This window comes from Equus quagga, chromosome 13, assembly GCF_021613505.1.
Source record: "Equus quagga isolate Etosha38 chromosome 13, UCLA_HA_Equagga_1.0, whole genome shotgun sequence".
NCBI lineage: Eukaryota > Metazoa > Chordata > Mammalia > Perissodactyla > Equidae > Equus > Equus quagga.
In genome coordinates this window covers 54,484,254-54,506,370 of record NC_060279.1, presented here as the reverse complement: position 1 = coordinate 54,506,370, position 22,117 = coordinate 54,484,254, and the positions used below count along the sequence as shown (strand labels likewise).

Here is a 22,117-nt window from a genome sequence, read left to right as displayed (position 1 = left end):
ACGTGACGCTTTTAACCTTGTGTACTTTGTATTTTGTCTCAAGTGTTTTTTAGATTTCTTTTTTTTTCCTCCTTCTCTCCAAAGCACCCCAGTACATAGTTGTATATTTTAGTTGTGGGTCCTTCTAGTTGTGGCATGTGGGACACTGCCTTAGCATGGCTTGATGAGTGGTGCTAGGTCCGTGCCCAGGATCCAAACCGGCGAAACCCTGGGCCACCAAAGCGGAGCCCGCGAACATAACCACTTGGCCACAGGGCCGGCCCCTCTGATGTATTTTTTAAATGTAAAGACATTTAAAGGTAAAAATGTCACTGAACATTGGAAAATATTGCTATGATATATGGAGTAGATCTACTTTGGGGACATGTTCTCAGAATCAATGGCTTGTTTTTAAAGTAAGATAATGGAATTCTCAAACATTTAGTTGAGAATTTTTTTCATAAGCTCGTTTTCATACCTTTCTTAATCCTGCACTATTTCAGGTTCTCCTGACCTCCGATAAAGCTGCAGCCAATTTCTCGGATCGTTCTTTGCTGAAGAACTTGGGACATTGGCTAGGAATGATTACACTAGCTAAAAATAAACCCATCTTACACACTGTGAGTTCCAGCTAAAGGTTCATGTAAAACTTGAGAATGTTCATACAGCATATTATCTCTAAAAGTCTTAACTTTTATTTGGGGCTATTTTAATGATTATTGGGTGTTTGCAAGAGTTGGCTCATGTTTTAAATCTTGAATTGCATATTCATGGCCCTACATTGTTTAGCAGGATAAACAGAAGCCGGTAAGGTAGGACTGACCCCTTCCTTTTCATAAGGCAGGGGTCAGATATACTGATTCCTGTTTTGGAGATGAATTTGGCAAGATGCCTATCTTTGGGTACTTTGTGAGGCGTTTTGAAGTATATTCCCAGCTTTTAAAAATATTTTTCTTATTCTAGGACTTGGATGTAAAATCTTTGCTGCTAGAGGCTTATGTTAAAGGACAGCAAGAATTGCTCTATGTGGTGCCCTTTGTTGCCAAAGTCTTAGAGTCTAGCATTCGTAGTGTGGTAAGTAGATTTTAATTTTATTGATGGCTAATTTGTAAGATATACCCTTCATTCTTACGAACATAGAGCTAGTTTAGTTAGGTTTCCTCAGGGAAACTCAAGATTTCCACTTTGAGAGGCTAAGTAGAATTATAGGACCAATTCTAATGGGTGGCTTTGGGTTTTGGTGTTCTTCTGAAGTAAGATATGGTTGGGAAGTTTAGGGGTTTTGCTGTGGGCACATAGGTATAAGTGCTTAACTGTTTTAAAGAATACAAAATAAGAATGATTTGGGGGCCAGCTTAACATAATAGCGTTTCTTTAGGTTTTTAGGCCACCCAACCCCTGGACAATGGCAATTATGAATGTATTAGCCGAGCTTCATCAGGAACATGACTTAAAGGTAAATTTGTTGCTTCTTTATTTTTTGGAATATTCTCTGCCTAGACATTATCAAAGTTTGCAGGGAAGGTAGAGTATTTTGGGGGAGCACTATATACCAGTTGGTTGAAAGTACAGTATATTATGAATAAAGCTAAATTTTTGCTTTAAAAATTCTAATCAAATATTGGAATCATGCAGTTAAACTTGAAGTTTGAGATTGAGGTCCTCTGCAAGAACCTTGCATTAGACATCAATGAGCTAAAACCTGGAAACCTCCTAAAGGATAAAGATCGCCTAAAGAACTTAGATGAGCAACTCTCTGCTCCAAAAAAAGATGTCAAGCAGCCAGAAGAACTCCCTGCCATCACAACCACAAGTAAGTGTGGTAATTAGCCCTCTGCTTTCCAGAATGTTCCCTTAAATGGTACCTCTCCTTGCATGTAGCAAGTTATAATTGTTCCAAATAAAATGGTGCTAGAACTTTATATCCCTTTTGGTGAGCCTTCCTAATTATTAAGGAAAAGTTAGTAGTGCCTAGATATTGTCTTATGTAGTAGAATCTATCCAGGTAATTCGTATGGTATTCTTAACTAAATATCATTAATCAGTTGTTCCTCATATCCCAGTTAAGCCCGGTTATCTTTTACTTTGTTTGAGCTATCAAAAACTTGTGTAACATGATGGCCTTGTGTTAGTCCTCAAATCTGGAGATGGCCAGACTAGCTAGACCTGCGAGGGGAGTACATTAGTTTACCTGGACCGAGAGGATTGGAAATGTGGGAAGCTGTAGGGGTGTTGAACAATTGAGAGGTTTGGTTTGAATAAACCAGATTTTCTTAGCTCTCAATAGCTAAGAATCCCTAAGTGAAACCAAGGAACAGCCTAGGTTGAAATTGGCATCTATGATGTAGAATAATCCACCAAGACTTTGGTCTGCTAATGTGGTATGACTCCTCAATTGATTTTTGTGCTCTGGGGTACTGCCACTGATATAGTTTTACATGTGTTGTTCACATCTCTGTTAAACTGACAGAATTGCTCTTGTGATAATTCATAGTAGGAAAGATGTGATCTGTGCCAGACTGCTATGCTGCCTCCCCTCCCCTATCCAATTAGTTTAATTAGATAAAGATCACTTGATACCCTGCTAATTTTACAGTAAAGTGAAAGAACGTGCTCTTTTTATTAGCTCTTATTTTGTCTCTTTACATTTAGCAACTTCTACAACACCAGCTACCAGTACCACATGTACAGCCACGGTTCCACCACAGCCACAGTATAGCTACCACGACATCAATGTCTATTCTCTTGCAGGCCTGGCACCACACATTACTCTAAACCCAACAGTAAGTAAACATCACCCCATCCCCCTATTCTTACTTTGTGACAAATAAACTGGCTACCTACTTTTCCCTTTTCTCCTTCCTCCTGGATTCCTGGGTTGTAGGCTTTTGTTGCAGAGATTAGAGATTGGGAACTGCTGTATAGTACAGCTGGGACTTTTTTTCTAGTTTGAAAATAATCGTCGTAAATAGACATCATTTATATTGGTTTCTCATGTGCGAATGCATGATATTAAAATTAAGTCAGCTGGCAATATAATCACAATCTCCAAGAATACCTTACACAGGTTAGAAGATCCTTAGTGTATATCATAGCCTTTTGCTCTTTATGTTCCTTATCGTGTCACCTGAGCCTTGCATCAAGCCATTTCTCTTGGCAGATAGCTGGAACTGAGCTGAATCGTGTGTGTGCGGATGCCTGAAACTGGGGATAATATCAAACTCTATATAAACTGTGTTTTTTCCTGTACATACATACATATGATAAAGTTTAATTTATAAATTAGGCACATTAAGAGATTAACAACTAATAATAAAATAGAACAATTATAAGATACTGTAATAAAAGTTATGTGAATGTGGTTTCTGAAAATATCTTACTGTACTGCACTCACCCTTCTTGTGTGATGTGAGACGATAAAATGCCTACACGATGAGATGAAGTCACGTGAATGACGTAGGTGTTGTGATGTAGCGTTAGGTTATTGTTGACCTTCTGACAATATGTCCAAAGGAGAATCATTTGCTTTTGAACAGCAGTTGATGGAGGGTAACCGAAACTGTGGAAAAGGAAGTCACAAATAAGGGAGGGACTACTCTAACTACTCTATATAAAATCCAGGGCCACGGTCTTGAAGTGAGACTTAGTACTTTCAGTTACATTTCTGTAACCTGGTTCTGGGAAGCAGTTTGATCTACGGTCATATAAAAATAACTTCCCATCAATCTTTTTTGCTCTGTTTATTTAAAGGTAATATTTTAGTCTGTATATTCCGGGTGATAATTGATTGTTTATCTTCAGTATTTTGTTCTGCTTATTAACACTTTAGTTCAGAATCAGATACTTGGAGTTTGCATTGTCTTTGCTTTTTAGAAACTGAAAAAAATGTTCACAAATATTGGAGTAAGTAACATTAATACAGTGAATTTTTGTGTTTAAAGGACTTGAAAGGATTTTGAAGAGATCATTTTAACAGGGTCTTTTTTTTTTTTTCCCTGTAGATATGGTACTTAGTTTTGGGGGCGGGGCGTGGAGCCTAGATCTAGAAATTGTGATTTCCCGTTATAATACTCCCAGTAATCTTGAATACTTTTATAGGTTCATCGTGAATGTTGAAAAAAATTTCTTAGAAATTCAGTAAGTTAAAGAGACCAAGTAAGTGTTAGGGCATTGTTTATACCAGAGATAAAAGACTGGAAACAGTCTTCCAAGTGAAGCAAAAGGCTTCAGTATACAGTAATATAAAATGCTCGCTATTCTGAGGCATTTTTTGTGGCAATAATAGTTGTTGTAGAAAGCATTTTTTTTGTAAACTTGAATCTTCTTGTATTTCCCCAACTACTAAAGAAGTTACTTTAACAGTGCTTGAGCTACCAATTTAAGCAGGTAGCATCTTTAATTAAGCAGGTAATGCATCTTGTAATGAACAATTTGCCCATTAAACTTAGACTTTTTTAAAAATCAGAGACACATCTTTTATCATGTATCACAAGGTATACTAAATACTACTCTCTCTTTGTAGTTTAACTTCTGTTTCCTGAGCATTTCATTGATTAATTTAAAGTAGAAATTGGTGGTAAATTGTTAACCTTGAAGTAATTCCAAAATCATGGGTGTGATTACTGATAGAAATAGAGTTGTCTTATTTAAACAAGCTGTTGACCTCACTTGTTTTTCCCCACCTAGATTCCCTTGTTTCAGGCCCATCCACAGCTGAAGCAGTGTGTGCGCCAAGCAATTGAACGGGCTGTCCAGGAGTTGGTCCATCCTGTGGTGGATCGATCAATTAAGATTGCCATGACTACTTGTGAGCAAATAGTCAGGAAGGATTTTGCTCTGGATTCTGAGGAATCTCGAATGCGAATAGCAGCTCATCACATGATGCGTAACTTGACAGCTGGAATGGCTATGATTACTTGCAGGGAACCTTTGCTCATGAGCATATCCACCAACCTGAAAAACAGTTTTGCCTCAGCCCTTCGTGTAAGTTGATTATTTCCTTGGTGTAGTATGAAACTCCTTACTGCTTGCCTGAAAGAGTTTGTTTTTCTTTGCATTTCCATTTATTCATTTAATAGTCACCATATTTGTTTGATGTCTTCTTTCTGCTTAGATTCTAAGTTTTGTGACATGAAACCTCATGTCTGTTTTTGTTCACTCTTGTATCCTCAACACAGGATTTGGCAGATAGTAGATAACCAAATATTTATTGGTTTAAAGAAATGAAGGAATTTTTTAAAACATATGTAAGTTACCAATCTTGATTCTGTTTACCATGAAGAATTGAGATTAAAGCACATGGAGTAGGACAGTGCAAAATGATTTAAAGGGACTTGGTATGTACACACATACAAGCACACAATCTTCAAGTAACTCAGTTATTAATTTTGGGTCTCAGATATGGTTAATAATGCCTTTGTTTATTGCTTGGCTGTTTTCCTACTGTTCACCATCTTCACAACAACCTGGTAAGATGTTTTGAGTGAATGGTATTTTCATTGTATAGATGAAGATAATTATTAGACTATTTCATGGTCACAGTTAATGAGTCATAGAGTCAGAACTTTTAAAGTTCAGTTGTCTAAGCTCTGCATTTCCTATTATATCTATCTTGTTCACAGAAACTTTAAAATCTTTTTCTTTCTGCCTCTCTCCCTCCCGACAGACTGCATCTCCACAACAAAGGGAAATGATGGATCAGGCAGCTGCTCAGTTAGCTCAGGACAATTGTGAATTAGCTTGCTGCTTTATTCAGAAGACTGCAGTAGAAAAAGCAGGCCCTGAGATGGACAAGAGATTAGCAACTGTAAGTGTTTAGCATTTCCCTTTTAAGTATTTGTTTTTTCTATTTAAGAAAGTGCCTCATAACAAGAACCTCAGTGACTTTTTTTGTTTGCAGGAATTTGAGCTGAGAAAACATGCTAGGCAAGAAGGACGCAGGTACTGTGATCCTGTTGTGTTAACATACCAAGCTGAGCGGATGCCAGAGCAAATCAGGCTGAAAGTGAGAATTAGGGGCTCTGTCTCTCCCTGCCCCAACTTTGTTTTCCTTCTGTTCTTGTTGGTTAAACTCCTCACCAGGAATAGGACAGTGGAGTTAAAGTTTGTTTCTGAGAAAGCATCTCACCTGAGCAGCATTTCACTTAAAGGCTACTTGTGCAGAAGACATAGAAATGGTTTAGATGTGGGGCTCCCTCTCTCTTCTCCCTCCTCCCACCCTAGTTGTTGAAGTACTGCTCTAAAGAGGTCATGTGTCTATTAATTTTTGTTTCCCAACTTGGTCTTCCCTTCTGGTACTTGTGTTTTTATTGCTAGTTACTTATTGGTGAAAAGAAGATGATGAGAAATCTGATCATTTTTATCAGCTCCATCGGAGAGTTGGACTGACATGGTCCTATTTGAGGCATTTTCCAGTGGAAAAACTTAATGAATTTATAACTGAGAGTAACTCCAACAGGATTCAGGGAAATGGGAAACCCCCTAACTGTGTGTATGTGTGTGTTCGCACCATGCATGCATACTCAGTCATGCTCTTACATGTTGTAATGACTCCTGTGTCCTTTCTCAGAACCTTTCTGCTTACTTCCATGCATACTTTCCACTTTCAAAAGTTTCCTTTGATTATGAAGAGGATCCTGTCAAAATAGGTTTTCTTCTTCCAAGGTTGGTGGTGTGGACCCAAAGCAGCTGGCTGTTTATGAAGAGTTTGCACGGAATGTGCCTGGCTTTTTGCCTACAAACGATTTAAGTCAGCCCACAGGATTTTTAGCTCAGCCCATGAAGGTAAATACTCGCCTTGGATTAAATTGAGTGTTTTACAGTTTAATTTGAATGTTTTCATCAGTCAATCTGTCTCTGACTTCCTGGGAGCTTAAGCTACAGTGGAAAAAAATACCCACAGTTGTTGAATATAGGTAGTATTCTTTGTATCAGATCAGCATGGCATAAAGGGGAATTTTTTTTTCTAAATCCTTGAGGTTGATTAACCTGTCATGTTTGGCCTAATTAGAGGAATTTACATGGTGACCTCTTGGCTTCCCCTGTATTTTATAAAAAGATTTCCTAAAAATTTGAAACAATTATTTATAGAAAAGTTGAAAATATAGGGGGAAACATTTTCCCCCTGAACCATTTGAATGTAAGCTGATGACCTTGATGTGTCCCCATCACTTCTGGAATCTTTGGTCTGTGTTTCCTCCAAAGACGTTCTCCTATATGAGCATAGTACAGCCATTGAAATCAGGAAGTTAACACTGATGTGTTAATACCATCTAATCCTTAGACCTCATTCAAGTTTTATAAGTGTCCCAATACTGTCTTTCTATAGTAAAAAAAAAACCTATTTCAGAACCACACATTTCATTTAATTGTCATATTTTTAAAATTTCCCTCAGGTCGTTCATTGTACAGCTTCTTAGTTTTTTCATTTTTCATGACCTTGACACTTTTGCAGATTAGAAACCAGTTATTTTCTAGAATGGCCTGATTTAGGTTTATCCAGTATGTTCTCATGAATAGAGCGTCTTTGATAGGAATATCACAGAAATGATGGCTGTGTTCTTATTCTGTCCTATCCTGTCAGGCTTTGACAGTTGGACTGGTACTGTATTTCCCACGGTTTGGATTACTTACTTTCATAGGCTGTAGAGAGATTATTAGATGCCACAAGTGTGCTGCCCTCAGCCTACCCCATTATTTATATCATGCTCTCTTTGATGACTTGTGTTGGTGTCAACCAGGCTTTCCGCTGTCAAGTGAAATACCCTCCCCCCTCCATGCCTGCCCTGCACCACACCACCTAATGGCATTAAGAGTGAATAGTTCAGGAAAGGGAATGGAAGAGCCCCTTCGTGTTTTGATGAAAGAAGAAAAAAAATAATGGGAGTAAACGTACTAATAGACTTTTCAGTTGCTACATGTGCTAATGAAAAATCTTTAAAAATTTTGCCTATCTCTTTTTTGGTTGTTTCCTTCTCTGAAATAGCAAGCTTGGGCAACAGATGATGTAGCTCAGATTTATGATAAGTGCATTACAGAACTGGAGCAGCACCTACATGCCATCCCACCAACTTTGGCCATGAACCCTCAAGCTCAGGCTCTTAGAAGTCTTTTGGAGGTTGTAGTATTATCTCGAAACTCTCGAGATGCTATAGCTGCTCTTGGATTGCTCCAGAAGGTTAGTTCTTAAACTGTTACTTTCAGAAGAAACTAGGTTTGTATATATGTAGTGATGTGCACCATCATCTACCTAAGTTATGCTGAAGATTTTAAAAACTAATGGAAAGTAAGGTCTGTTCTCTGATAAGCAGGTGATTTTCTCAGGAGTAGAATGTAGTCATGGCAGTCACAAATAGTAAAGTGGGAAATCTGTTTTTCCCATTAAGATTTTCTAGAAATATGGTTGTTTAAGAAACTAAAAGATAGCCCTTTAGATTTTGAGGGACAGGTTGATCCATGTACTTGAGTAATGGGGTGGGCTGGGTGGGGAGCCTTGGATTTTGACTGTGTAGGGACAGTGGAGCGTTTTATGACAATGAAGAACACAGAGTGAGCATAAACTAGATGGAAGTTAGCCTGTGTGTGTTGGGTAAATGAAAGGATTTTGGTGAGTGGAGGTACTTAACTCAAGGCCTTCTTTAGAAGGTGTGGTGTAGTTTGCATTAAGGACTGGTTCCTGGCTTTGGTTGTTGGGCTACCAACTATATTTTCCATGGTTCTGAACGCTTTTTTCTTCCCTAGGCGGTAGAGGGCTTACTAGATGCCACAAGTGGTGCTGATGCTGACCTACTGTTGCGCTATAGGGAGTGCCATCTCTTGGTCCTAAAAGCTCTTCAAGATGGCCGGGCTTATGGGTCTCCATGGTGTAACAAACAGATCACAAGGTCAGTAGCCCTCTTAGAAGAGTACTATTTACTGGACTGCCTTCTGGCATGCATGGCCCTGTTTATGTCCAGAGGTTTCCCTTTGGAAGGTAAATGGGACATTTGGAATTCCTAATTCTAAGTAGTGAGAATTGTTGAATGGTTGTCCCTTTTCTATCTGGTGCCCATGATAGATACAGAAAACCAGTATTTCGCTTTGGGGAATAAATTATAGATCATAGATTTTAAAAGATTTTGATGATTTCATAGCAGTGGTCTTCATATATACATATTTTAATGTCTTAAATGAAACGCTTTGTTTTCTAGGCTTTGAGAGCAAAGCTTGAGTTTTAATGCTGAGCTGTCTGTTCTACTTTATTATTGGCTGTTTTGAATCTTGGATACTGATTTGCAGTTGGTTCTCAAGGCATCCTTTTTTAATTTAATTTACTTTTATTGAGGTCATATTGGTTTATTACAGGTTTGGTTTGTCCATCACCATACATATGCACCTCTTTACCCCTTTTGCACCCTACCCCTTACCTGTTCTCTTTGTCCATGTGTTTGTTTATCTTCCACATACGAGTGAAATCATCCAGTGTTTGTCTTTCTCTGTCTGGCTTATTTCACTTAACATAATACCCTCAAGGTCCTCCATGTTGTTGCAAATAGAACGATTTTGTCCTTTCTTATGGCTGAGTATTCCATTGCATACATATAGAGTACATCTTCTTTATCCATTCATCAGTTGATGGGCACTTGGTTGCTTACCCATTAAAGGCATCCTTATTTTGGAACAAATTACCATTGAATAAAAGGGGATCTTTGTTTTATCTGATGGTTAAGCCTATATGAATAAAGAAATAACTGACTTTTTCTAGGTGCCTAATTGAATGTCGGGATGAATATAAGTATAATGTGGAGGCAGTGGAGTTGCTAATTCGCAATCATTTGGTTAACATGCAGCAGTATGATCTTCACCTAGCTCAGGTATGGAAGAAATTGAACAGGAAAAACAGACTCTGGTAATCAGGAAGTGTGTTTGCTGTAAGCGTTCTGTTTCTTACATTGTGCTTTCTTTGTTGCCAGTCGATGGAGAATGGTTTAAACTACATGGCCGTGGCATTTGCTATGCAATTGGTAAAAATCCTCCTGGTGGATGAAAGGAGTGTTGCCCATGTTACTGAGGCAGATCTGTTCCACACCATTGAAACCCTCATGAGGATTAATGCGCACTCCAGAGGCAATGCTCCAGAAGGGTGAGCATGAAATGTTTTGGGATCCCTGTGTATTCAGCAGTCTAAGAAAGAGCTTTAGAAATGAATGTGCAGACTTACTAACATTACCTGTTATAACTGCTTTACCTACAACCTATGGGAAGCTTTAGTGAGGCCTCATGTTGTCCCTTGAAATATGAAAGCTTAACTAACTGCCAAGCCTTGCTGTAGACCAGTACGTACAGTACTACTAGACTTAGTGTCAGGGTCCTGTGTTAATCCTGGCTCTGCCACTTAAAATCTCTGATTGTAGACAAGTTGATGTACCCTCCCTAAGCCTGTTTCTTGTAAAATGGAAATAATATCTCAAAGAACTTTTGAGAATGAAGGTAAATAATAACTCAAGGCACATAGTAGGCACAAGTAAATATCTGTTGACTATGAACGTCAGCTCCATTTCAACGGGCACCGTTTTTGGGGTCAAGAAGCTTAACTGAGGTCATTCATTTGTATATTTTTCTTCATAAGTAAAGAGATATGAAGAGACCAAGGATAGTTTTGTTTAAATATGGAAATGGTTAAGTGAATCATCACTCTTGTGGTTTCTGTTAAATAAGCAAATTGTCCAACTGTATGTCTGTGAAATCACAAGCATGAGTAGACTGATTTTCATTCTGGATTTATTGTACTAGATTGCCCCAGCTGATGGAAGTAGTGCGATCCAACTATGAAGCAATGATTGATCGTGCTCATGGAGGCCCTAACTTTATGATGCATTCTGGGATCTCTCAAGCCTCAGAGTACGATGATCCTCCAGGCCTGAGGGAGAAGGCAGAGTATCTTCTGAGGGAATGGGTGAATCTCTACCATTCAGCAGCAGCTGGCCGTGACAGTACCAAAGCTTTCTCTGCGTTTGTTGGACAGGTAGAGCTTTTGGAAAGAAAGGTGCTTTTTATTCAACATAAGTAGGGTGTGATGCCTCCAATATTAAAGCTCAGTATTATGTACCTGTGGTCAGACAGTTACCTCCATACTCATGTAAATCAAAAATGTCATCACCTTTACTGTGTTAAATTGATAAAGTCTATTTCCTCATCATTGGTCACTAAGCAGTAAAGTTGCCATTCCCTGTCCCATTTAGTTCTCTTTATCCCATTTCAGTTGTCACAGCTACAAAGCACAGTGAGTCAGATAATGAATAATGAAGTTGCCAAACATATATAGTAATTTTACTAGCTTGATAATCAGTGATGGGATTATGGGCTAATAAATAAGTAGAATTCTTGAAATGGCCTATATTTAAATAAAACATAACACAACCAAAAACTTAATTTAAATTTTTAAAAAAATTTCTAAGTTGCTTATCTACCTAAAACTGCTAAGTGTACTCTTTTGCAAAATAGTTTCCAGTATTTATTTTAATTCAATTTGATCAATTAGACTTTGAGTTAAAGTTAGGAAACAAGTCTGTAGCTAAAAACTAGGTTTGGCAGGAATATTTATGAACAGGATGAACAGAAGAAAATGTAGGAAGAGAGCCATAGTACCATTAGCATTCTGTTTTTGATCATCCCTGGCCACTTTCAACCACTGTGAAGATTAGGACCCAGTAGTCAGTGTGTCGTAATCGTGTTACTTTCCTGACAAGAGTGGTACTTTTCCTCAAGTGGCCTTAGCATTCCTTTAGTACGACTGTTGGGATGTGTTCAGGGAGAGATATCTGCTTATTTCTGCAGATTGACCATTTTATTTCTTCAAACTGAGATCAAAGCTTAGGTGCGCCACCGTAGAAAGATTGCAAAGTAGATCTATTAGCAAATAAATCACAATTGAATGTAGACGAGCTGACTGGAATTTTAGAAGTTGTTAGAAATTGGATCTGCTTTTCAAGATGAATGTTACTTAGTAAGTTCTCCCCTAAAAGAATCCAGAATTATAAAAATACCCTATTGAAAAGCTGTTACTACCTGTTTCTGGTTTGATTTATGATTTGGATGGAAGAATTTTGAATCAGTTGGTTTCTGTGATCATCGATATTTCATGGGTATGGATGTGGCACCTGTCTCAGCTCTTCTCGCTGGCTTATTTGCTCTCATTTCTTCTCTCCATTTGAAAAAGATAATATATTATACTTATCTATTCCCTTTTGTATCCTTTTGGGAATTCTTTTTTCCTCCTTGTGCTCCCTCTTGATCATAGCAGTCTGTTCTTGCTGCCTCTCTTTGGTTAGTTTTTCAGATTTCAACGTGCAAAAGTCCCTTTGCTGGCTTCCTGTCTTGGCGAGGGTGTGTTGTCAATTTAGCTGTTTTGTTGCTTATCAAGGGACAGTTAAATTGTCAAGTTTTCATTCTGAACTTGGTATTTTTGTTTAGTAAGCACTGACTTCCTTCTCCCACTGCTTCCTTAATGCTTGTTATACTGTCTTGTTCATACTGTTGTCGTCATCTTTTGTACTAGTCAAGTAATTTTTCTGCTCTGCTTCACTTGCAGATCATATGTCATAAAATTTGGACTTTATCCTTTCTTTTAAATAAACTTGCTCTTTCCACTTTAATTTACTTTAAGATAACTTAATTTGCATTAAAATAGCCAGGGGTGATCTGTGGGTATTTTCTTTTGGTACCTACTTATTGTAGAAATTATTACTTGATTTTTCTGGTGCAGCTAGTTGGAGTTTCAAAAACTTTGTTATTGGTAAAGTAAGTTGGAAGAAATTATCTTAAACTCTGTGAGAAAGTAAAATATATGTAATTTATTCTCCTCATTTGGGGAAATATGCATTGGCCAGAGTGTCTTAACATGACTTAGTGGGTTACTAAAAGTTGGTTTAATTTGCATAGTCAATTTTGTAAATTACTTGGCTGTGGATTGCTGTTCAAAATTGCCGTGTAATTATTTCTTTCTCAATTTCATCTTCTCTGTTCTCCATAAAACTGGAGCAATTCTGTCATGGGTACTTAATGGAGAAGTCATTTTTTATGACACCTTTTCTTTGACAAAGTAGGAATTAGAAATGTGATGATAGGAATAAATGAGAGAATACCTCTTAAATGTGAAAGTTAAAAGTATATTCATGTGTTGTATCTTTTTATATTTTTGTTCCCTTGGTAGATGCACCAGCAAGGAATCCTGAAAACTGATGACCTCATAACAAGGTTCTTTCGTCTCTGTACTGAAATGTGTGTTGAAATCAGTTATCGTGCTCAGGCAGAGCAGCAGCACAATCCTGCTGCTAATCCCACTATGATTCGAGCCAAGTGCTATCACAACCTGGATGCCTTTGTCCGACTCATTGCACTGCTAGTGAAGCACTCAGGGGAGGCCACCAATACTGTCACAAAGATCAATCTGCTGAACAAGGTCTGAAATCCTTTCTTGCCTTAGTCTTGGTACATGAGGTCTGCATCAGTGGTTCTCAGCCCTACAGGGCCCAACCCCTTCCCCAAAACATTTTGTAGCATCCCCCTTTCTGTCCTGAAATTAAGTTCATAGATAATATATACACATAATCCCTGAAGTTTAGGAGAAGAGTATGGTGACTTGACTGAGAGACCAAAGAAAAAAATATCATGATGTACTTCAGTATGCAAATGTTTGGTAATGGCTTCACCAGAAGATATTTAGGTAGTATGCGATTTGCCCCTATACACAGAATCACTGCGAAAACGGGATGACTAGACATGTCCACTGATAACAGATTGGCACTTCAAATACCATGCGTGACATTGCAGTTGTCATGATTTTCTGAAAAGGAACAATGTAGTTTTATTTTTATTTAAACTGGAATCCCTATAAATTTGAGTATTGAAATAGGGCAAAAATGAATTTAAGAGTTTGGTCTTGGGTAATTACAGATGGGTTATCACATCCCTCACCATTCAGTGGAAAAATCAGATGGAGTGCAGGACAGTTCTTTGTTTGAGACATTTCTGCAGCCTAACAGCTTCCCTGGCCCCCATCTACTAAATACCAAGAGAAGTATAAACCATTTGCCTCTTGTCAACTTAATGTCAGACCCGAAAAATTAGATTGTTAGATTGTGTTAACATATAAAATATGATGTGCCATGTTGATTTCTAGAGCTTTAGAAAAACCATTGGACATTTGTGGAGAGTATACATGTCTGGTCCAAGGGTATTGAAATTCAAAGAAAACACAGAAAACTCTGCAGGCCAAATCAAACCAATGTTTGACACCTTTGGCTGCCAGCATATAATTTTGTATTCAAATGGTATATATCCTTTCCTTTAACGTGGGGTTTAAGAACGCAAGGTAGGGCCAGCCTCATTGGCCTAGTGGTTAAGTTCAGCATGCTCCACTTTGGCGGCCTGGGATCAGGCGCGGACCTACACCACTTGTCTACCAGTGGTCATGCTGTTGCAGCAGCTCACATACGAAATAGAGGAACGAAGATTGGCAACAGATGTTAGCTCAGGGAGAAGCTTTCTGAGGGGGTAAAGAAAGCATGAGTAGAGAGTGGTAAGTGAATTTCTGTGTGTTTTATAGGTCCTTGGGATAGTAGTGGGAGTTCTCCTGCAGGATCATGATGTTCGGCAGAGTGAATTTCAGCAGCTTCCCTACCATCGAATTTTTATTATGCTGCTCTTGGAACTCAATGCACCTGAGCATGTATTGGAGACCATTAATTTCCAGACACTGACAGCTTTCTGGTGAGTATTGTTGAATTAATAGAGATTTCCTGTTAAGAGTTGCTGTCTTAGTGTAGTAAAATTTGAGTAGTAGAACTCTTGTGGATTTAAAGCATCTTGATTTGTAACGCAGCTTGCATGTTGTCTACTTACTTATATTCCTTTTCATTTGTTGTTCACTATATTTAAGTTGGACTGTGCTTCTGACTAAGGTTTTCTTTTTTCAGCAATACATTCCACATCTTGAGGCCTACCAAAGCTCCTGGCTTTGTGTATGCCTGGCTTGAGCTGATCTCCCATCGGATATTTATTGCAAGAATGCTGGCACATACGCCACAGCAGAAGGTGTGGCTGCAGTTTATCTCCTACAGATGAAGACTCTAACTACCTGGGGCTTATTAGCACTCTTAGTCCTTTAGTAGTAATTGTACTTCTTGCAAGCTTAGTTGGGAATTCTTCTATTTAATGTATACTCATGTTATGGAGAGAGGCTTAACAAGTACTTGACTGCCTCTGCCTGAAAGCCATTCCTCAGTGATTAGGATATTGCTTCTCCAAGGCTGTTGTGGGCCACTTGTCTCAATCTCCTAAGGGATTTTTTTTTTAAGTTGAAACCTTGGAGCACCTCTGTAGAGATCTGTATAAAACTGGGTAATGGAGCTCTGGAACCTGCCACTTTCACAGGTTCTCAGTCTATGTTAAAGGTGGTCACATGCAAGGTTGAGGACCATTGGTCTACTGTATTTGAAGATAATAGGATCAAATTCTAGTAAAGAATTGCAAATAAACATTTAACAAGACAAGTTTCTTTTCCATCTTGCAATTAAACACAAATGAATACTATAGAAAATATCCTTGATTGGCCCTTCAGCCTAGAAGAAAATGTGACTGCTGTGTGCTGCAAAAAAGAAACTGAATCCTTAAATGGAGTTAGTTTTGTTTGGTGGAGAAGTGCATTCTAGGAGGAGGGAACACAATATATTGAAGAAAATGACCCAAGAATGAACATAATTAATATAATTGGGGAATGGTGAGCTCACCATTTGTTTGGCTGAAAATAGAAAGTTCATGTTGTAAACTGGATGAGGTTATTAGCCAGAAGTTGAGTTGAGAGTGGGAAGAGAGATGGTTGAGACCCAGGACTTAATTAAAAGGAATTAAGAAAACAGACCTCTAGTTGTCAGTTTCTCACTTGGCTAAATGTTTTGTGTTCTGTCTGAAATTTCCTCAAGGTTCTCTCCTTCTCCTCTTTAAATTTTGCTATAGGCATAAATACCTACGTACGTATTGTACATCCTGGAATTTCTGGATCCTGTTTTTTTGAAATATCATTTCACACTATCTCCCTAATTATACTTACTCCTTTTTAATGCTAGTCAGTCTTTAAGAGAATCAGTATTCTTTAGTTACATTAATATGAAGAAGATAGTAATCAAGTCACAGTGTAGCTGCTTGGGTAACTTTTTTGGTGGCAGAACAGCAGCTGAGTAAAATTATGACTTGTACATTTCTTTCTTTCAGGGATGGCCTATGTATGCACAGCTACTGATTGATTTATTCAAATATTTAGCGCCTTTCCTTAGAAATGTGGAGCTCACCAAACCTATGCAAATCCTCTATAAGGTAATTAATTTGGAGTTATAAATTAAAGTAATTAAAACTTAACACTTAAAATACTCAAACACTTTCAACTAGGAAAATGAAGTCTAATATTGGTGTTTATTATTAAGCTTTTGAAGTATAACATATATTCAGAAAAGTGCAAAAATCAAACATACTTGCATAACCAGTCCCTGAACAAAGGCTATTCATATATGCAACTTGAGTAGATAGTACAAGTTTTATAAAATGTGTGTCCTAGTTAACTATTCCAGCAGCACATTAGAGTTACTATCTCAATATCCATACCTGATACTGTTTTTTTGTTTTAGCCATTTTGGCAATTGTGCAGTAGGATCTCATTGTGAGTTTAATTTGCATTTCTTGATTTCTTAGTGAGGTTTTTATGTGTAGGTTGGCCATTTGGATACCTCCTTGTGTGATGTTCCTCTTCCAGTCTTGTGCTCATATTTCTATTGGATTATGTGTGTTTTTCTTATTTTTTATAGGAATTCTTCATATATTCTGGATGTAAGCTTTGTTGATATGTATCTAAACATCTCTCTTGTGGCTTGCCTTTTCACTTTCTTAAAGTAAGGTATTTTTTGAGGAACGGAAGTTCTAAATTTAATGTAGTCAAAATTATCAATTTTTTACTTTGATTAAATGTTTTTTGTATCTTGTGTAAGAAACCTTTGCCAATCCCAAGCTGCATTCTGTTGTGTGTGCACCCTGACCCCTGCCAAGAATCCATATAATTCTGCTTTTTATGTTTAGGTCTGATCTATCTCAAATTAATTTTTGTGTATGATGAGGTTTATTTCCTCCTCCTCCCTCAAATCTGCCCCCCCCCCCGCCCCCTAATATAATGAAAATTTTTCAGCACCATTTGTTAAGTCCTTCATTCCCTGTTGGATTGATTTGCACCTGTGTCAAAATAATTGACCGTATATGTATGGGTACCCCTCTGGTTGATCCGTTTATCTGTTCTTAGGCTGGTACCACACTGTCTTGATTGTAAGACTTTACTATAAAGCTAAAGTTATCAGGCAGAGTAGGTCCTCTTCAACATTATTTTGTCTATTATCATTTGTAGTTCATAAAAACTTTGCAATCACCATCACTTCTGAAAGCTTGCTGGGATTTAGATTGAGGTTGCACTGACTCTTATAGATCAATGGAGAGAACAGATATTTTAATATTGAGCCTTTCAATCCATGAACATGTCTATATGTCTCTTTAGTTAGGTCTTTAATTTTACTCTGCAGTGCTTTGTAGTCAGCACAGAGGTTTTGAACTTCTTTCCTTAGACTTATTCCTAGATAGTTGATGCTTTTTGTGAAATTGTAAAAGATATCTTTTTGAAATTCTAATTTCTTATTTGTTGGTGGTGTATAGAAATAAAATTGATTTTGTATATTGGCCTTGTATCCAGCCACCTTGCTAAATTTACTTTTTCTGAGAGTTTATCTGTATATTTGGGGGGAGGAGTGTATTCTATATATAGAATCATTTCATTTACATATAACAATAGGTTTTTTCTTTGGTTTTTCATTTTCTTGCCTTATTGCACTGACCAGAAACTCCAGGACAGTGTTAAATAGAAAATAGTGATAATGGCGTGCTCATCTCATTAATGATCTGGAGGAAGCTTTTAATAATTCACCATTAAGTATAGTGTTTTTATAAATCTGTAGTTTTGTTTTGCAGATTCCATTATCTGATTAAGGAAATGCCCTCCTATTCATAATTTCCTGAGAGTTTTCAAAAGCATTAAATTCACGTCAGGTTTTGGTATCAAGGTTGTGCTAGTTTTATGCTGTGAAAGAGTTGGAAAATGTACTCTTTCTGTTTACTTAAGATTGTGAAAATAGGGGGCCAGCCCCATGGCCGAGTGGTTAAGTTCGCGCACTCTGTTCTGCTTCAGCAGCCCAGGGTTTCACCGGTTCAGATCTTGGGCATGGACATGGCACCGCTCATTAGGCCATGTTGAAGCGGCGTCCCATATACCACAACTAGAAGGACCCACAACTAAAATATATAACTATGTACTGGGGGGCTTTGGGGAGAAAAAGAAGATTGGCAACAGTTGTTAGTTCAGGTGCCAATCTTTAAGAAAAAGATTGTGAAAATAGTGTTAATTTTTCCTTAAATATTTGTAAGAATTTGCCAGTAAAGGCATCTAGACCTGGAGTTTCTTTTTGGGAAGGGTTTTAACAACATATTTAACTTCTTTATTATAAAAGACTTCAGATTTTCTTTTTTTGTTTGGGTTTTGGTAAGCTGTATTTTTCAAGTAATTAGTGTACTTTATCTGAATTGTCAAATTCGCATAAAATTGTTTAATATTCTCTAAAACTAGTTTTCGTGTCTTTAGGATCTGTAGTGATGATACTTTTTCATTCCTGATATTGGTAATTTGTGTTTTTTCCATTAGTCTTGGTGTAGGATTTATCAGTTTTATTATCTTTTCAAAGAACCAGCCTCTAGCTTTGATCCTCTTCCCCTTCAGCACTTTTTTAAAAATTTTATTTCAGCTTTCTTCTACTTTGTTTTTGGTAGCTGTTCTTTTTTCCATCTTAAGAAGATGTCAGCTTATGTCATGTTTTTATTTTTTGTTTTTGTCCATCCTGTTCTAGCATATGTGTTTAAGGCTATAAACTCCTGATACTTAGTTTTTTGTGATTTTCAGATGTAAATATTTTGATAAATCACTCGTGATATTATGTTATTAAAGTATGCTTTTGGCTTATGTTACTCCCATTTTCTTACTTAGTATGGAAACAGCCAATGTTTTTCTTGTTTTTAAAAAATAGGGCACTTTAAGAGTGCTGCTGGTTCTTTTGCATGATTTCCCTGAGTTCCTTTGTGATTACCATTATGGATTCTGTGATGTGATCCCACCCAATTGTATCCAGCTAAGAAATCTGATCCTGAGTGCCTTCCCAAGAAACATGAGGCTCCCAGACCCATTCACTCCTAATCTGAAGGTAAAGTTCCAAACAGTTCAAGGAAAAGAAAGTTATGTCTTAATATTTCAGTCCTTTCTCTGGTAAGCAGGCTGTTTAACTACCCTCCCCCCAGCATACACGTGTAAAAGTTATTTGTTCAGGTAAGGGTGCTCTTTGGGGGGAGCAATCATGTTATTAAGTCTCATAGTGTGTGATATAACTGCTGAATATTGAGTCACAGTATTTGTCTAATGGCTGTTTTCAATTAATTTTGATATTAAATTTAGCTATATTTCTTTACAGAACCTCAACCTAGGTGTTGGGGCACTCATTTGCTGGGTAGCTCCCGTATGGCACAGAATTGCAGAATAGACCTATGTAATATCCATATTTCACAGGTGTTTGATATGTCTGTGCTTATGTTTTGTTTAAATAGTTGAAGTAAAGGAGAGAAGGGACCACGTAAAATCGTACTACATTGACATGGTTACTGTGATTTTTATGTATTTTCTACTCTTTTTGTTTCACTTGCACTTACTTTTTAACTAGTAAGTGTGATGTTGTCTTGTTCTGCTGGGGCGTATTTTCAAAGACTAGGGCTCTTGGTGCGTGAGGAATCTCCTTCTGTACTCTTACTTTGAAATCTAAGTCGAGGGAAAAAATTAGTGGCGCAAATTAGACCTTTCTATGAAAGGTACTTATCCTGCCTTGTTCTAGAAAGATATTGTATTGTAGAATGAGAGATTCCTATCATTTTGTATGTAAATTCTTCTAATTAAACATTAATAAAAAGTGGCAGCTCTACTCAAGATGTTTATAATGTGTATAATTTTAGAAAAAGAATCCTGCCACTTTCTAGCATAGGTTTCATTTGCTGTTAACTCCTACAAATGCTTTTGGTTGTGATTCTTGTATTTGTCTTGGGCAGGTGGATATGTTGAGTGAAATTAACATTGCACCCCGGATTCTCACCAATTTTACTGGAGTGATGCCACCTCAGTTCAAAAAGGATTTGGATTCCTATCTTAAAACTCGATCACCTGTCACTTTTCTCTCTGATCTGCGCAGCAACCTCCAGGTTGATTGGTTTGGCTTGACCTCTCAGCTGTATTTTTCATAGAAAGCACTTTTGATGGCACCATTGTGTGCATACCCTGTTTGGGAGTTAGTCTTTTTAACCTGATTTAAAGATTTTAAAACATATTGTCATTTCTAATGGTTAGATGAAATTAACTGGATTATTTCATCTTGTCAATGACACAAAGCTATAGCCTTGGAAGAGGTGACCAGGGAATGGACTGATTTTCTGTAAGAGTAGACTCCTAATAACGATTCCCTGTCACTACTCCAAGATTTTTCTAAACAAATGGATTCTAGTTTGATTTGCTGTATAGAAAATGACTTGAAGTTGTATTGTTGTTCCAAACCAAGGAACTACAGCTTTCCCCCTCTTAAAAATCTTCTATTTCAGATAGTGCATATTTTGACTTTATGAACTTTACTTTTGTGCTGGTACCTGTCAAAGCCTTGGCTTCCCAAGGGAAGTCATGTTTCTGTTGTTGCTATAGCCACCCTTGGGCAGATGTGTATTTGTTAAATAACCTCAAAAACTCAAGCATATGTCTAAAAATTCACATCGCAGAGAATTTGAGCAGTTCAGCTGTTCTATGAAGGCATAAAAAGGGTTTAGAAATATTGGTGCCGAAATCAGACCTTTGTGAGAATAAGTCAGGAGCTTTCTGTTCTGCTCATTTAGGTATCCAACGAGCCTGGTAATCGCTACAACCTCCAGCTCATCAACGCACTGGTGCTCTATGTAGGGACTCAGGCCATTGCACACATCCATAACAAGGGCAGCACGCCTTCAATGAGCACGATCACGCACTCGGCTCACATGGACATATTTCAGAATCTGGCTGTGGACTTGGACACTGAAGGTGAGTGAAGCCAGCCAGTTCTCACAGTCAAGTTCTCTGCACTTTTTGCTATAGTCTGGTCATAAAAATACTTTAAGCCACAAGAGAGTATGTTCTGTCAATATGTTTATGATCTAGCTGGTTATTTTATCTTTAATTAGACAGATCTGTTCAATGCAGAAAACACAGAAAAGCACAAAGAATCATCCAAATCTTTATCTTATCAGTCACTATTTCAGTGTATATGATTACAGTACTTTTGGTGTGAAAATAAACATCCCTTTTGCTAGTCTTTCTTTAAAAACAGGCTCATGTTTTGTTAGCCTGCCTTTTCCCCCAGCATTTATTGGTGCCTGTTTGTGAGGCAACATGTTAAGCGTTAGGCATATAAAGATAAATAGGATTTTCCCTATCTGCTCTGCAAAAAGTAATTCTTATTCTAAGTTGCACCTTGCTTGGTTGAACTACAGTTCTTTTGGTGTTCTATATTCATTCTTTATTATGAGGCTCCAGCAGGTGCTAACCAGCTATTCAGTCCTGTTCATTTTCGCACACAAATACTTTAGGAGGTTGCCTACTTTCAACTTAGCTATGGATTCTTGGGAGACTACTTAATCTTGAGTGTATACCTATGTGTATGTATACTTATGTCTGTAATATATATATATATATATATACTGCATGCCTATTTGTAGATGGGATTTGAAACAGCTTAAAATCAAGATTTAACATAATTGAATACCATTATGTCCAGAGCCCAGCAAAATAAAGGAGGGATAGCCTTGTGGGGGAAGTGTTAAAGCTCACTTTGATAGCCTTACAAACATGAGTGGTATCAAAGGCAGACAACCCAACCCAGTTAAGATAATAGATATTTATTCCAATATAGTTTGAACTAACAGTTCTCAAAAATGTGGTCTAGGAACCGTTGGGGGTGTCCCTAAC

General features: G+C 37.6%; 1 protein-coding gene across 6 annotated transcripts in view; it reads left to right on the top strand.

Moving 5' to 3' along the window:
• Positions 1 to 22,117, top strand: part of CNOT1 (CCR4-NOT transcription complex subunit 1) — a 112,995-nt gene that overhangs the window by 88,405 nt on the left and 2,473 nt on the right. For 3 of the 6 annotated variants that reach the window (XM_046682669.1, XM_046682670.1, XM_046682668.1), the window contains exons 26-46: positions 483 to 599; positions 943 to 1,053; positions 1,358 to 1,435; positions 1,615 to 1,792; positions 2,632 to 2,762; positions 4,666 to 4,962; positions 5,645 to 5,785; positions 5,879 to 5,983; positions 6,643 to 6,762; positions 7,964 to 8,155; positions 8,719 to 8,861; positions 9,722 to 9,830; positions 9,930 to 10,099; positions 10,750 to 10,981; positions 13,169 to 13,417; positions 14,564 to 14,727; positions 14,934 to 15,051; positions 16,228 to 16,329; positions 19,122 to 19,295; positions 20,185 to 20,334; positions 21,013 to 21,193. In XM_046682669.1, the coding sequence (XP_046538625.1) occupies positions 483 to 599; positions 943 to 1,053; positions 1,358 to 1,435; positions 1,615 to 1,792; positions 2,632 to 2,762; positions 4,666 to 4,962; positions 5,645 to 5,785; positions 5,879 to 5,983; positions 6,643 to 6,762; positions 7,964 to 8,155; positions 8,719 to 8,861; positions 9,722 to 9,830; positions 9,930 to 10,099; positions 10,750 to 10,981; positions 13,169 to 13,417; positions 14,564 to 14,727; positions 14,934 to 15,051; positions 16,228 to 16,329; positions 19,122 to 19,295; positions 20,185 to 20,334; positions 21,013 to 21,193 (3,262 nt within the window). Of the gene's footprint in view, positions 1 to 482; positions 600 to 942; positions 1,054 to 1,357; positions 1,436 to 1,614; positions 1,793 to 2,631; positions 2,763 to 4,665; positions 4,963 to 5,644; positions 5,786 to 5,878; positions 5,984 to 6,642; positions 6,763 to 7,963; positions 8,156 to 8,718; positions 8,862 to 9,721; positions 9,831 to 9,929; positions 10,100 to 10,749; positions 11,003 to 13,168; positions 13,418 to 14,563; positions 14,728 to 14,933; positions 15,052 to 16,227; positions 16,330 to 19,121; positions 19,296 to 20,184; positions 20,335 to 21,012; positions 21,194 to 22,117 lie in introns of all 6 variants that reach the window. The other 3 variants (XM_046682664.1, XM_046682665.1, XM_046682663.1) reach the window with 1 other exon arrangement.